At 40.3% G+C, this 15,236-nt stretch overlaps 2 protein-coding genes across 2 annotated transcripts; both read left to right on the top strand.

The window, feature by feature from the left end:
* Window positions 1–4,863: 4,863 nt before the first annotated feature.
* LOC308305197 (C-C chemokine receptor type 8-like) lies at window positions 4,864–5,907 on the top strand (the record flags this gene model as incomplete). Its single annotated transcript, XM_080749921.1, has 1 exon — window positions 4,864–5,907. Exon 1 carries the CDS (start codon window positions 4,984–4,986, stop codon window positions 5,905–5,907), a length of 924 nt encoding a protein of 307 aa, XP_080606047.1. The 5' UTR covers window positions 4,864–4,983.
* A 4,654-nt stretch (window positions 5,908–10,561) lies between these two features.
* Window positions 10,562–12,448, top strand: LOC308306856 (C-C chemokine receptor type 5-like; the record flags this gene model as incomplete). Its single annotated transcript, XM_080751911.1, has 2 exons — window positions 10,562–10,594; window positions 11,362–12,448. The coding sequence occupies exons 1-2, from the start codon at window positions 10,575–10,577 to the stop codon at window positions 12,446–12,448; spliced, it is 1,107 nt and encodes a 368-aa protein (XP_080608037.1). The 5' UTR covers window positions 10,562–10,574.
* Window positions 12,449–15,236: the final 2,788 nt, after the last annotated feature.

The raw sequence follows: 15,236 nt of genomic DNA, 5'->3' as shown, positions 1-15,236 counted from the left end.
ATAAGTCCATGTTAAAATGTGAAACTTCCACAGCAGTGAGGCTCTGTGAGCTTCTTCTTCTCAGACGCCTATACAACTAGAAATAGAAGTAAAGAAAACCACTACCATTTCCTGTTTACTTTTAGTGGTTTGAAAAGGAACATCACACATATACTGTAGTGTCAATGTCCCCACCATTTCCTGCAATATTATTTGAAATGCAAGACCACCAATTCTTTACATTGTATACAGTGGCGTAGCTAGGGGTAGGAAAGTTAGACTGAGGTAAGGGGGCCCAAGGTGCCAGAGGCCCTCGAAAAGTCTGGATTAAAACTCTTTTTCCCCCAATAATAATAATTATTATTATGATGTTTATCATTTGTGTCTAAAAACTTAAAATTACTGCTGGAATAAAACCAATGAGCGATACAATTTAAATAATTGAGGGTCCCTATATTATATACTCACCCCTTACAAAGCTAAAATGGTTTCTCCTGCTTTCAAGTTGTTTTGAGACCTATAGTAGCTTTGCGGTTTGTGCGTCCGCTTGCATCATGTTATGGTTGTGAAACTTAGGTGTGCTCTACAGGATAATTATGATCATCTGAAGTAAATGGAAAAGTCTTTTCATTGGCCCTGCAAACATAAGATCAACTCTCACGTTCTGTTCGCCCCACCCTCCCCCGGTCCTGACTGTAAAGCAGCTTCTTCAGCACACAACAGCATGCATTGAACAGAGACAGGGAGAGGGAGAAAAAAAATAAAAAAAAGACTGCAAACATAAGATCAACTTTCAGGTTCTGTTCGCTCCACCCTCCCCCGGCTTCTTCCACACACAACACGCATTGAACAGAGACAGGGAGAGAGAGAAAAAAAGACGTAATGTGACATAGAGCAGCATGTTTCATTACTGTGAACTGAGAGGAGAGCTTGACTGTTTACACTCAAGGAAGCAGCTGATGTCTGTGGGTAAGCATGCAACAGAAAATCTTCTCCCCTCTTCCTTCTTCCTTCTTTATCCAACACCATTAAGCAATAAGCATGGATAACGTTTTAAGCACAAACGCAAGTGTTTCGAACGAAACACCTGTTTGCTAAGTTCTGGAAGGAAGCACTCCCAAACTAGTGACATGATCAGTTGATCACAATCGCATCATGTTATGAATGTATGTAGGTTCCCAAATCAAAGTGAAAAATGGTTTGGTTTGTTGCAACAATGACTAGTTATCTAAAGTATGGTAATAGTGTCAAGTAGTGTGAGGATTAATGTCAGAGTGTTTGTGTTTGAGCGCCTCAGTGCGGCCGCTGCAGAGTTCATGTGCAACCTCTTCCAGAGAGATAGATGGAGACACTAGAAACTCTGCTGGATGTCCCTAGTAATAACAATAATTGTATAATATCCCATCATCTATCTAGTAGTCATATGATTATGTCATACAAAAATAACAATCTAGGCATCACAATATTTTTGTTTCAGTCAGTCACAGTAGGCTATTATTGTTTTGTGAACTCCCAAAATGTTCACAGGATCTTGCTGTAGATTAAACACACTGACTGACTTTGCTGTTAAAACAATGTATGTGCATACACACAGACACAGTACACACAAGAATGTCCTGTTATGCCATTCTCATATAGCCTTATATGATCTAGCCTGTTATACAGTAGATGTATTCTCAGATCATTATATCCAACCCTTGTTTTCCATAGTTTAGCTAACTAGCCAAAGTTCTGATTGCATGCAGACTCATTTTTGCATGTAGGCTAATCATGTTCATACTTCACCCAATCTGAATAGTCCTATACTGCTTATTTTTTCTCCTATTCTACTTCCTATGTATAGCCTATATGCTTCACTCCTCATGTGCATTTGCTTGAGCACAGCTGCTATTGATTAGTGATTGTATATTCTGCACAACACCTGCACATATTTAAGCTGCTACTAAAAATACAATGTAGTGTTTTATTGTTATACTGTTTTATATTGGCTTGCATGGGAGGCTGGGCTCAAGTCAGAGTTCTGGTGTCTCATTCACTTGCTGGTGATGATGGTGGTCTGCACTTTTTATTTCATGGGACTGTTGTGGATTATACTGTATTAATAATACAGTAGCTGTATCTGAGTGTGCATGTAATGGATGATTATGTGTAGTGATCATGGTTAGATCAAGTTAAAATTCCTGGACTTTGTTTCAAGAGCTAGCATTGTCAAATTGTTACACCAGACACTACATGTTTGTTTATATCCTGCTTAGGCTACAAGAGTAAAACTAAAAGTAGACAAAAATGGTAAATGGTGTTACAATTTGACAAATAAGGTGAACATGATTGCTGAGGCGATCACGGCTACCGTATCATTGTGAGACATGTCATTCAAACAGTAACAAAGTGTTCCCGGTTGGCCGGTTCTCCGCTTGCATGGGGGGGCCCATACAGATTTCTGGCCTAGGGGCCCAGAATTGCTAGTGACGCCCCTGATTGTATAGCATCAGCTCTGCAGGCAGCTATTCTGTAAGAAATGTATCTAACAGAAAGCGAAACATTACTGATTAATCATCTATGAATAAGGATCAAATTTATCGCTTGTTGGTTTTGTTATTAATAAAGTTAAATAAATATGGATATGGATAAATCCATAACCAAAATAAGAGACGAGCCAAAGGACTATCAATCAATTGCTGTATTTGAAGAGAGTCAGACAAGGAGACAAACAGTGAGCATAACCATCCTGGTGGCAGCTTGATAATTCTCTCTTTTCCAAAATGGAAGTTAACATACAGTATATAAGGATACAGTATATGACATGCAATTCTTCAAAAAAAAAAAACGACTTAAGCTGCCGGGCTGGTCTATATGACTGCTATAGGAAACGTGTCATGATATCACCCAGCCCACAAGCGGTTTTATCAAATACTCGTCTCATGCAATGATTTGCAAAACACATTATAGCCTACGGTTAGGGCCTGACTTAACTGGATCTCTCAGTCAATTATGGATACCACTGTCGGGTGAGACAAAAACACAACTTGTATTTTGTTACCTTCTGATGAAGCCATGAAAGTAATCATGAAATGTTTTTGCAAATGTATTCATTTATAATTAATGTGTTTTTGCTGGTCCTGACGAAGGACCACGGGCAGGGTATTGTTCAGGGAGACATGCATGAGCTGATGCACATATGAAATGAATCAAATACTCTTTCATTTCATATGTGCATCAGCTCATGCATATCTCCCTGAAACGTCCTTGTTGTTCCACGGTCAATGTGAACTGGTGCATTACCTTGTTTGTACTTTATTACCAATACCAACCAATGTTTAGTGTATTAATGATATTCACCAGATTGCAAAGATGCATGTTCAAAATCTTCTGTACTGTTAGAAAAACCTAGAAACCTTCGTTTTACTTTTTTTCTTCTTCTTAGGCCTACTTATATGGGTAAGAACTAGCTCTGGTCCATAGACCTTATTCACACCGCGGCCATCTTGGATCACATGACTTCCTGGGATAGCAGCCTGCATTACAAACCATTGTGAACAATGGAGCGATGGTCCCAAAATATGAGTTCTATTCAACCATTTTCTTTTGACCAAATCGACAAATGGGCAGATGACAACATCAACATCCCCAAAAGGATTAAATAGAAGGGTACATCCACAATATTCATGGTAGTTAGGTTACACTTACTGTTATTTTTGCATATTAATCAGGAACAATCTAACAACAAATAGTTAATATGATGGTGGAGCAAGCACTGCACAGATAGCAAGTATTTGTACACAGTAAGGTTGCAACCTAACTTACCTTGAATATCGTTACCATGGATGTAATCAATCTACGCCCTTCTATTTAATCATTGTGGGGATGTTGATGTTGTCATCTGCCCGTCAATTTGGTAAAAAGAAATTGGTTGAATAGAACTCATATTTTGGGACCATCGCTCCATTGTTCACAATGGTTTGTAATGCAGGCTGCTATCCCAGGAAGTCATGTGATCCAAGATGGCCGCGGTCTGAATAAGGTCTATAGCGTTAGTGGAGTTCTCCCTAACGCTATGTTCCTCTACCTCCCAAATCCTCAAATCCTTGGCAAATCCGGAAAGACCCGTCGTCTGGTCCGAAAATAACAAAAACTGTTTCGCCCCTCACTAAACCAAAGGTATCAGTGGACAGTTGAAAGCTTACTCTACTTAGTGGACGCGATAAAAATACATTTCTAGGGCAAAATGAAAAATATTCCACCGGATGGAGACTCCATTTCTTCTTGATTTTCACTATTTGTTGTCGCCATCAAGGTGCCAACTCACTACTGCTGCGCAGGTCAGAGGACTGAATTACACAGAGCATTAGTCTCATTGGGTGTTATTCAACCAGAAAGAGTGTCTTCATCCGGTGGAATATTTTTCATTTTGCCCTAGAAATGTATTTTATTCGTGTGGTGTGGGGCTCAGACCGCGTCCACTAAGTAGAGTAAGCTTTCAACTGTCCACTGATACCTTTAGTTTGGTGAGGGGCGAAACAGTTTTTGTTATTTTCGGACCAGACGACAGGTCTTTCCGGATTTGCCAAGGATTTGGGAGGTAGAGGAACTTAGCGTTAGGGAGAACTCCACTAACGCTATGGACCAGCTAGAGCTGGGTAAGAACATGTCTTTGCAGTATGATCGTTAAGGCAATATAATCCTATACGTACCCTATACATATAGGGAGAATTATGCAGATAGAGACTCTTGAAGCATGATCCTTCATGCTACATTCGACTGTGTTGGTTTATTTCATAAAGGGACCTAATGTAATATACTGAAGCATTTCATGATGAAAATGCATCCCTACTCTTATCCTGCAGTTCCTCTCTCAACTCAACAATCTCTGGATACACCACTGACTACCTCTATGTTGACTACAACGACAATAACGACACATTTGTTTGTACGTACGAAAGTCATGGGTCCTACTTTCTCCCACTGCTCTACTCCATCTTCTTCATCCTGGGTCTTCTAGGGAATATGCTTGTCCTCTGGGTCATAATCTCTGGGGTGCGTCTCCGTAGCATGACCGATGTTTGCCTCTTCAACCTGGCCTTTGCTGACCTTCTGCTAGTATGCTCCCTTCCCTTCCTAGCCCACCAAGCCCTGGACCAGTGGCTGTTTGGAGATGTCATGTGCAAGGTGGTCCTCGGTGCTTACCATATTGGCTTTTACTGCGGGATCTTTTTCATCACCCTGATGAGCATTGACCGGTATCTGGCTATAGTGCTGGCAATTTATGCACTAAAAACACGAACACGCACCTTTGGAATGATTGCAGCTGCTGTTACGTGGGTGGCTGGATTTCTCGCCTCGTTTCCAGATCTAGCTTTTCTTCAGGTACACAAGGCCCCAAATTCAAATGAAGATAACATTTCAATCTGTGGTCCTTTGTACAAGGACGAGACCACAAACAGGCATTACTGGAGTATCTTCAGCCTTTTCAAACTGAACCTTCTTGGCTTGCTGATTCCGATGGTCATCATGTGTTTCTGCTACAGCCAGATCATTTGGAGGCTCCTGCACACCCAATCATCCAAGAAACATGCCATCCGTTTGGTCCTTGCAGTTGTAGCCGTGTTTTTCTGCTGCTGGATGCCCTATAACGTTGTGTCTTTCTTCAAAGCTCTGGAGTTAAATGGAGTCTATACAGAATGTGAAAGCAGCAAGGCAATCATATTGGCTTTACAAGTCACAGAGGCCATTGCTTACTCTCACAGCTGCATCAACCCCATCCTGTATGTTTTTGCAGGGGAGAAGTTCAGGAGGCACCTCCTGAGGTTGATGAAGAGGGCTCCATGTAGGCTCTGCCAGGTTATGGCAACCCTCATACCTGAGGACAGAGTCACAGGGTCTGTTTATTCACGGACCACCAGTGTGGATGAAAAGTCCACTGCAGTATGAAGTGACATTTTAATGGTTGAGTTGTGTAGTCTGTAGTGATATGGTCATGCTATGCCTGTTCCCCCACCAAACATCCTGCAGGGACTAATGACTCCTGCTCACACTCATGGTTGCATCCTGGCAAATTCTTCCCGTGTCATAATTAAAGGTAATCCAAAAAATAAATCAACCAAAGAACTTGTTTTTTTTATTTTATTTCTTTTTTACAGAGGATCTCCCCACTGATCAGTAAAAATACTTTGAAGACTCTAGCAAGAGCACTCATTCATCCCTTCTTTGACTATGTTGTCCAGTAGAGGTGGAAAATACTCTAGTAAAAGTACTCAAGTATTTACTCAAGGGTAGTTTTTTTTGAGGATCTGTACTTTTAAAGTAAGTTTAAAATGCTTTACTTTTACTCTTACTTTTGAGTAATTTAAAAATGAAATACTTGTACTCGTTACTTTTCATTCGGACAATGAGTACGAGTAGTTTAAATTCAGTATTTAAGTAAATTCAGGTAGGCCTACCTCTGTTAAAAATAGGCCAAATTGTCACACCTCTGTGGCATTGTGAGCATGTAGATCTGCCATTTTCACAACAGATGTAGTCAAACTAATGTAATGACTACAATTCAAAGTGCTTGTCAGGGTGGGGGTCCACAGTTGAAATATTATTATTTTGGAGGTCGCAGCCTGAAAAGGTTGAGAACCACTGACCTAAGATATGTCCTTTGTTTCCAATATTTGCAGCACTTGGTTTGCGTGTATTGTTTACATACAGTTTACATAATATATTTTCTAAAAAATGCTATTAAAAGCGATTTTCTGATTAGTGTTTTTCTCTTCCTGGCTTAGGTAACCGGTAATGTGTAATATGTAATTAAAACATTTAAAAAAATAAAAAATAAAAAGAAGGGGGAAAAAACTACTTTTACTTTTTACTCTAAGATTAGTTTTTAAATAGGCTACTTTTTACTCTTAGGGTGCCCTCAGACCAAAATACCTATGAGAGTGGAATCCGCGTTCCGCCAATGCATTTCAATGAGAGTGAAGCGGTTCCATGCCAGCAGAGGATTTCTGCAAAAAACGCTCCCTTATCATTGAAATGCATTGGCGGAACGCGGATTCCACTCTCATAGGTATTTTGGTCTGAGGGCACCCTTACTTTTGAGAAATTTCCTGGACTAGTACTTTTACTCTTGGGTGCCCTCACACCAAAGTACCTATGAGAGTGGAATCCGCGTTCCGCCAATGCATTTCAATGAGAGTGAAGCGGTTTCATGCCAGCAGAGGATTTCTGCAAAAACGCTCCCTTCTCATTGAAATGCATTGGCGGAACGCGGATTCCACTCTCATAGGTATTTTGGTGTGAGGGCACCCTACTCTTACTAAAAAAGTAACAGTAGGCCTACTCTTACTTTGAGTAGAATTTTTCAGTACTCTTTCCACCTCTATAGTCCAGTATGGTATCGCAGCACCTCAAAGGTCTTAAAGGGATATTTCACTTTCAAAAAAACTTTTGGTAATTTTATCATCTAATCAGGCTTTTATGAATACCCTGATCAGTTTTTAATTAGCTTGATTGAATATTTAGATATTTGATGTAAATGTTACTAGGCCCTAGGCTCCAGGCCCAGGGCCTCTCCCCACACACACCCATTGTAACTTCAAACTTCATTTTAACCATGATAGATTCATTAAAAACACCCATTATTTTTTCTGGAGACTCACACTACCCTCCTAATATGTGAGCAGGCCGTGGTTTTTCGATAACTTTTTTCATTTATTTTTAATAGTATTTTTATTTTATTTCATTTTTTCTATTTTCCCAAATAATTATTAAAAATAAATGAAAAATGTTATCGAAAATACACGGCCTGCTCACATATTAACAGGGTAGTATGAGTCACCAGAAAGATTATTGGGTGTTTTTAATGAATCTATCATGGTTAAAATGGAGTTTGAAGTTACAATGGGTGTGTATGTGGAGAGAGGCCCTACCACTGCTCCCTGTTGAAAGTGGAATATCCCTTTAAAACAAAGCTCCAGACAGCCCAAAACAAACTGATTAGGCTACTGCTTAACCTTCCATCTCATGCTCACCTTACCTCTGATCATTTTGAAATGTGGGATGGCTTATGGTAGCTGACAGAGTACAGCATTTTGCAATGGGCCTGGTGTAAAAGATACACTTCACCACTAAGATACCCATGTACCTGTCAAAATACTTCCAAAATGTCAAGGATGTTTACAATTACAACACCAGAGGCAGCTCCACAAATCACGCCCAACCTACATTTGGCTTAAACAAAGGGTTACATTCATTCTCCTGCTATGCTGCAAAAATGTGGAATGCCCTAACAAAGGATTGTTAATCTCTACCCTCCTTTAAAACCGCTCTGAAAAGTCACGTACAGGCGGCTGCAACTCAAAACTGGTAAAAAAGACAAAGACTATCCTTCCCCCCAACCTTTCTACTGTAAATACGATTTATTTTGTATTCTGTTTACCGACTGTCTTATGATGATTCTTTTTGCATGGTACTGTTTTATTTGTCTGTCATTTAATGTTGTATGAGTTGACCCCAATGCAAACCACCCTAACAGCTTTCTTGTGGTGTATATCCTTTTAGTTGACCTTGTATCAGTGTTGTCCTGTACCTTTTCCTATGCAAACTTCTAATAAAGTATTCAATCAATCTCTAACCTCCCCCGCCAAATCAAACTTAGCTTCTTCTTTGCAACGGTGGAGTCTGTTCTCCTCTATGGCAGTGAATGCTGGACCCTGAAGCCAACCCTGCAGAAGTCTCTAGACGGGTGCTACACTAGAATGTTGCGTGCAGTACTCAACATCAACAGGAGTGCACATGTTACCAACAGGAGCCTGTATGAGGGAATACCAAAGGTAAGCGAGAAAATTGCCACCAGAAGAATGAGACTAGCAGGACACTGCCAAAGACACCAGGAGCTTCCAGCCAGCAAATTGGTACTGTGGGAGCCAACACATGGGCACCGGTCGCGAGGACGTCCCACAAAAACATACGTGGACGTACTCAAGGAAGACGTAGGGACACAGAACACCAATGAGCTGGCCAGATGTATGGAGAACCGAGATGACTGGAAACAACGATGGAGGGCTCGTCTGAGGACGACCTAGATAGATAATCAAAGTACTATAGGCCTACTAATTATGTGATTGAGCAAGTGCTCTGCCACTCAAACTTATGTTCTATAATTTCTTCTAAACGGACCATCTTCTTGAATTTATTTGTTATAGGCCTAATAAAAAATAAGTGATTTGAGATCAAGGTATTGTATACTCATGCAGAAAATACTCATGCAGAATAATGAGTGTTAAGGGTATGATATAATACTTGATATAGGCCTAATTCATTGCACAATACTATACACATTTAATCAAGCCCTTATTATCATTATTTAACTGAAATATGAGTGTTTTTCAGTATTTGAGAGTTTTTTATACTGTTGGATGAGTGAGCAGACAGAAACGTGCTATTTTATGGGCACATTTCAAAATATATCTCAAGCCACACTTCCCCTTCTTTTTGGGGGACTTTTTTATGCCTTTATTGATAGGACAGTAACACTTAAGTAACTTATCAACTACATTGACGTGCCATCTTAGGTTGGGTGCGTAGCGTTGTTCAAGGTGCATGTACTGTACCTGTCGTGACAAAAGGGCTGAGCCCGATTGGCAGGGCTGTTGTGCGCCGGGTCTTGGCTGTACTAACTACAGTATGGGGCTACACATGCATAGTCAAAATGACATGTTTGCATGATCATGTTTTGTGTCAGCCTGCAAGCATTGGTAAGTTAACAATAGGAAACGTATAGGAAACGCTTGAGGATGTCACCCAGCCCACAAGATGTGTTTTTGGTTTTATCAAATACCCTTCTATGCAATGATGAGCTAAAACACATTAGTGCATGATCTAACCGGATCTCTCAACACAGTCAATGATGGATACCACTGTCAATTGTGAGACTTTTCAAAAGCACAACTTTTATATTTTTTGTATTTTGTTATGTTCTGATGAAACCCACAGTAGTCATGAAATGTTTTTGTAAATGTATTCATTTATAAATAATGTGTTTTTGCTGGTCCTGACAAAAGGACATGGTATTTTTCAGGAAGACATGCATGAGCTGATGCACATACTGTATATGTACAGTACAACTTCAATCCTTCTCTAACAGTGCATACTTATTCAGTATAGATAAATATGTATAGTAATTGTGTAATTTAACACACATTAAAGATATTTGTCCAGGTGCATGACTGATGCCTTATACGTCTATGTTAAAAATGTGAAACTTCCACAGCAGTGAGGCTCTGTGATCTTCTTCTTCTTAGACGCCTATACAAATAGAAATAGAAGTAAAGAAAACCACTACAATCTCCTGTTTACTTTTAGTGTTTTGAACAGGAACATCAACTACATCACACATACGTATAGTGTCAATGTCACCACCATTTCCTGCATAATTATTTGAAATGCAAGACCACCTATTCTTTACCTTATTGCATCAGCTTTGCAGGCAGCTCTTCTATAAAGACCACAAGATTGTATTTTCGTTTTATACCTTATATCCTTCTCATGCAATGGTGAGCAAAAACACATACAGGGTTTAGGGCATGACTTAACTGGATATCTCAACACAGTCAATGATGGATACCACTGTCAGGTGAGACTTTTCAAAAGCACAACTTGTGTTTTGTTACCTTCTGATGAAAACCACAGTAGTCATGAAATGTTTTTGCAAATCATTTATTCATTTATAAATAATGTGTTTTTGCTGGTCCCGACAAAGGACCAAGGACAAGGTATGTTTCAGAGAGACATGCATGAGCTGATGCATATATGAAATGAAAGTATATATTATATCAAATACTCTTTCATTTCGTATGTGCAACAGCTCATTCATATCTCGTGGAGGGCTTGTCTAAAGAGAGATATCTCCCTGAAATGTTGTCCTTGGTCCTTTTGTCGGGGACAAAAAAAAACAACCTGGTGCACAATATTTAAAAATATTATAAACCTTGTTTGTACTTACTAATACCAACCAATGTTTAGTGTATTAATGATATTCACCTCTCACTGATCATGGTTCTATTAGTTCAAACTCTTCTGGTCTATTAGAAAAACCTACATACATTAGTTTTACATTCAATGTTTTTAAATTTTCTTCTTACTTGTATGGGTGAGAAAATGTCTAAACAGTATGATCGTTATGGCTTTGTGATAATATGCTTATTATAATATAATCCTATATGTACCTTTTACATATAGGATGGAAGGAAATGTAAGCAAGAAATTATTCAGATAGCCTCTTGAAGCATGATCCTTCATGCTACATTCGGCTGTGTTGGTTTATTTCATAAAGGGACCTACTGTAATATACAGAAGCATTTCATGATGAAAATGCATCTAATCCCTATTCTTATCCTGAAGTTTCTCTCTCATCTCACCAACCTCTGGAAACACCAGTGACTACAATTATATTGACTACAACGACATTGAAGAAGACTTCTCGGGTTGTACGTACGGAAGTCATGGGTCCTACTTTCTCCCACTGCTCTACTCCATCTTCTTCATCCTGGGTCTTCTAGGAAATGTGCTTGTCCTCTGGGTGATATTCTGTGGGGTGCGTCTCCGTAGCATGACCGATGTTTGCCTCTTCAACCTGGCCTTTGCTGACCTTCTGCTAGTATGCTCCCTTCCCTTCCTAGCCCACCAAGCCCGGGACCAGTGGCTGTTTGGGGATTTCATGTGCAAGGTGGTCCTCGGTGCTTACCATATTGGCTTTTACGGCGGGATCTTTTTCATCACCCTGATGAGCATTGACCGGTACCTGGCTATAGTTCTGGCAGTATATGCACTAAAAACACGAACACGCACCTTTGGAATGATTGCAGCTGCTGTTACATGGGTGGCTGGATTTCTCGCCTCGTTTCCAGATCTAGCTTTTCTTCAGGTACACAAGGCCCCAAATTCAAATGGAGATAACATTTCAATCTGTGGTCCTTTGGACGAGACCACAAAGGACAGGCACTACTGGAGTATCTTCAGCCTTTTCAAACTGAACATTCTTGGCTTGCTGATTCCGATGGTCATCATGTGTTTCTGCTACAGCCAGATCATTTGGAGGCTCCTGCACACCCAATCATCCAAGAAATATGCCATCCGTTTGGTCCTTGCAGTTGTAGGTGTGTTTTTCTGCTGCTGGATGCCCTATAACGTTGTGTCTTTCTTCAAAGCTCTGGAGTTAAATGGAGTCTATACAGAATGTGAAAGCAGCAAGGCAATCATATTGGCTTTACAAGTCACAGAGGCCATTGCTTACTCTCACAGCTGCATCAACCCCATCCTGTATGTTTTTGTTGGAGAGAAGTTCAGGAGGCACCTCCTGAGGTTGGTGAAGAGGGCTCCATGTAGGCTCTGCCAGGTTATGACAAACCTCATACCTGAGGACAGGGTCACAGGGTCTGTTTATTCACGGACCACCAGTGTGGATGAAAGGAACTCCACTGCAGTATGAAGTGACATTGTAAATTGAGTTGTGTAGTCTGTAGCGATATGGTCATATCATACTATGCCTGTTCCACCACCAAATATTCTGCAGGGATTAATGATTCTTGTGTACTCACCCAATAATTCATTCCTAAGACTTGGAGTCAGATATTGTCAATCATGTGCCCCTTAAGTTTGTGCTCCCCAAACACACACATGTTCTCAAAGGAGGTTTTCATACTGTATGTCCAGTCCAGCAGTAATTTCAGGTCCGACTCCATCGCTGACAGAGAATGTTGTCCATGTGAAGCTCGAGAAAAATAGGAGATTTGACTAAACGCACATTTTCTGCCAGAACTTTCAAAGGGATATGAATATAGGGGTGAGACGATTCATTTATCTCCCGATTCGATTCAATTTCGATACTTAGGATGACGATTCAATTTATATCACGATTCTCACCCCTAGAAACTAGGAGAACAATATCTGACTCCCAAGTGTTAGTAATTCATTATTGGGTGAGTGCACAAATGCGTGGATGCTTAAAGTGCCACAGAGATCAGTCTGCTAACCACAAGTGGATGGGACCGATCTGTGGCTGTGTTTGGAATATTACACAAAGTGTTATAAGATCAGACATTCTAGGGCAAATTACTCTCAAATTGCTCTCTTGCTTTCGGACGACTGGGCTTTTTCTTAACTGGCATTTTTATTAGTGGCCAAGGCACGAAGTGCCCGAAGGCCACTCATTGATATTGGACTTCAGCACTATTATTATTCTTCCGCCACTTTTTCTCTAGTGGCTAGACCGTGCAGTCGCTTTTTATGAAACTCGGCAGTATGGCAGAGGACTATGCCAAACGGCTAAAACGCGAAGCTCGCAACAATCGGCCAAAGGGTGGCGCTGTAGGAAGCCTTCGAAAGTGCAAACTTTGAACTGGTGTAGCTCATGCCCTGTTTCAGGTACAGCAATGAAACCTGTATACACTTATGCGTCTCCTCATGCCGAACAACTTTTACGCTCTGACTTTTGACCTCTGACCTTTACCTCTCCCACAATTTTGAATTATATGAAAAACAGTCAAAATCTATCTCCTCCTGGGATTTTCGCGTAACGTGCGCGAAACTTTTTTTTACATGAACTTTGGACCAACACGGTCATCGCACAGCGGCCGGATTTTCTTTAAAGCGAAACATTATTTTTTAATAATTCAATCAATGTTGCAGTTTTATGCAAATTATTCTTCTGCCTCTAAATCATACATGCAAAGTGACACGTTCATGGCATTTGGCAAATATGTAGAGGGTTGGTCCAAATATCACTGAAAGCAATCTTACTCCAATTGGCCAAAGGGGGGCGCTATACGAAGCGTTTGAAAACTCAAACTTTAAAGGGGCATAAGTCATGCCTCGTTTCGTTTGAAGACATGCAACTTGCTTACACGCGTGCCTTGACTCAAGCGGAAGACATCTGTGTCTTTGTTAAGTAAGCTCCGCCCTTAAATTTTCCGACATTTTGAGCAGTTTGTAAAACACTTAAACCCGCTTTTATTCCGGAACTTTCGCGTCACGTGCACGGAACTTTTTTTACATGAACTTTGGACCAATATCTAAAGATCTGTCGGATCGTTTTTTTTTTTATTGAAACATGCTTTTTTAATAATTCAATCAACATTGCAAGTCTTATGCAAATTATTCTTCTGCCTCTAAAACATACATGCAAAGTAAAATTTCATGATGAACTACTATAGAGGGTTAGTCCAAATATCACTGAAACCAATCTTACCCCAATTGGCCAAAGGGGGGCGCTATATCATTTTGAAAGAAGGCGTCAAGTACATTACATGAAACTTTTTCTTTTTTATTTTCTTTTTTTTTTAAATGTAGTGGTCAGTGCCTGTGCCTGGTATTCGGATGGTTGTGAGTTCGAACCCCACGTTGGGTAGAGTTGATGTTAACATCCTGGATGCCCATGGCATGTGCGTATGTCAAACTCTTTAATGTTGACACGTCTGATCTAACTCCAGATCACGTTCATGTTTAAAATGAGCCCTTCTCTACCGGCCGTTTTGAGTAAAAGAAAATATGATCACTCGAAAATGTCAGAAATACTCAGATTACATTTACTCAGATTGATTTCACCCCAAGCCTCCAAAATATAAAAAAGAAATCAATAAAATCAAGGCACTCAGCCTACATAGAACCTTTTTTTTAAACAAACATGGTTAACAGATCCTGTGGCTGCCTAGTGTAGTGGTCAGGGCACATGCCTTACATGCAGAAGCTCGTTGGATCGAATCCAACCTGGGGCTTGTATAAGCATAAAACCATGACATAAATCCTGAAACCCGAAACAAGCATTATAATACAAACTGTCATGTCTACACCTATGTTGTGATTTCCAAGGATTGCAATGATACCATGTACCAGCTCAGTGGTCTAGTGGTTTGAGTGTCTGCCCTGAGACTGGGAGATCTGGGTTCAAACCTGGGTTGCGTCATACCAAAGATTCTAAAAAATGGGACCCAGTTCCTCCCTGCTTGAAACTCAACATCTAGGGTTGGATTGGGGGTAACTCCCTGCGACATACTAGTGTCATGTCCAGGGGGTGTACTTGTACAACAAGTTACCTTGCGCTACAGAAACAGGAGATAGGCGATTCATAGCCTGGCCGATTCATATGGTCTTCATAGCTCAGCAAGGCTTACTATGTACATCATCAAACTGTCCAGGTGCATAGTATCACAGTTTTTTTATGTCTGTTGCATATAGGCCTACAGTCTTTTGCATACATGTTGTGTAGAGGCCAATTTGTG

This window comes from Nannobrachium achirus (genome assembly GCF_963921795.1).
Source record: "Nannobrachium achirus genome assembly, chromosome: 2".
NCBI classification, from domain to species: Eukaryota; Metazoa; Chordata; class Actinopteri; order Myctophiformes; family Myctophidae; genus Nannobrachium; species Nannobrachium achirus.
This window is presented reverse-complemented; position numbering and strand designations above follow the sequence as displayed.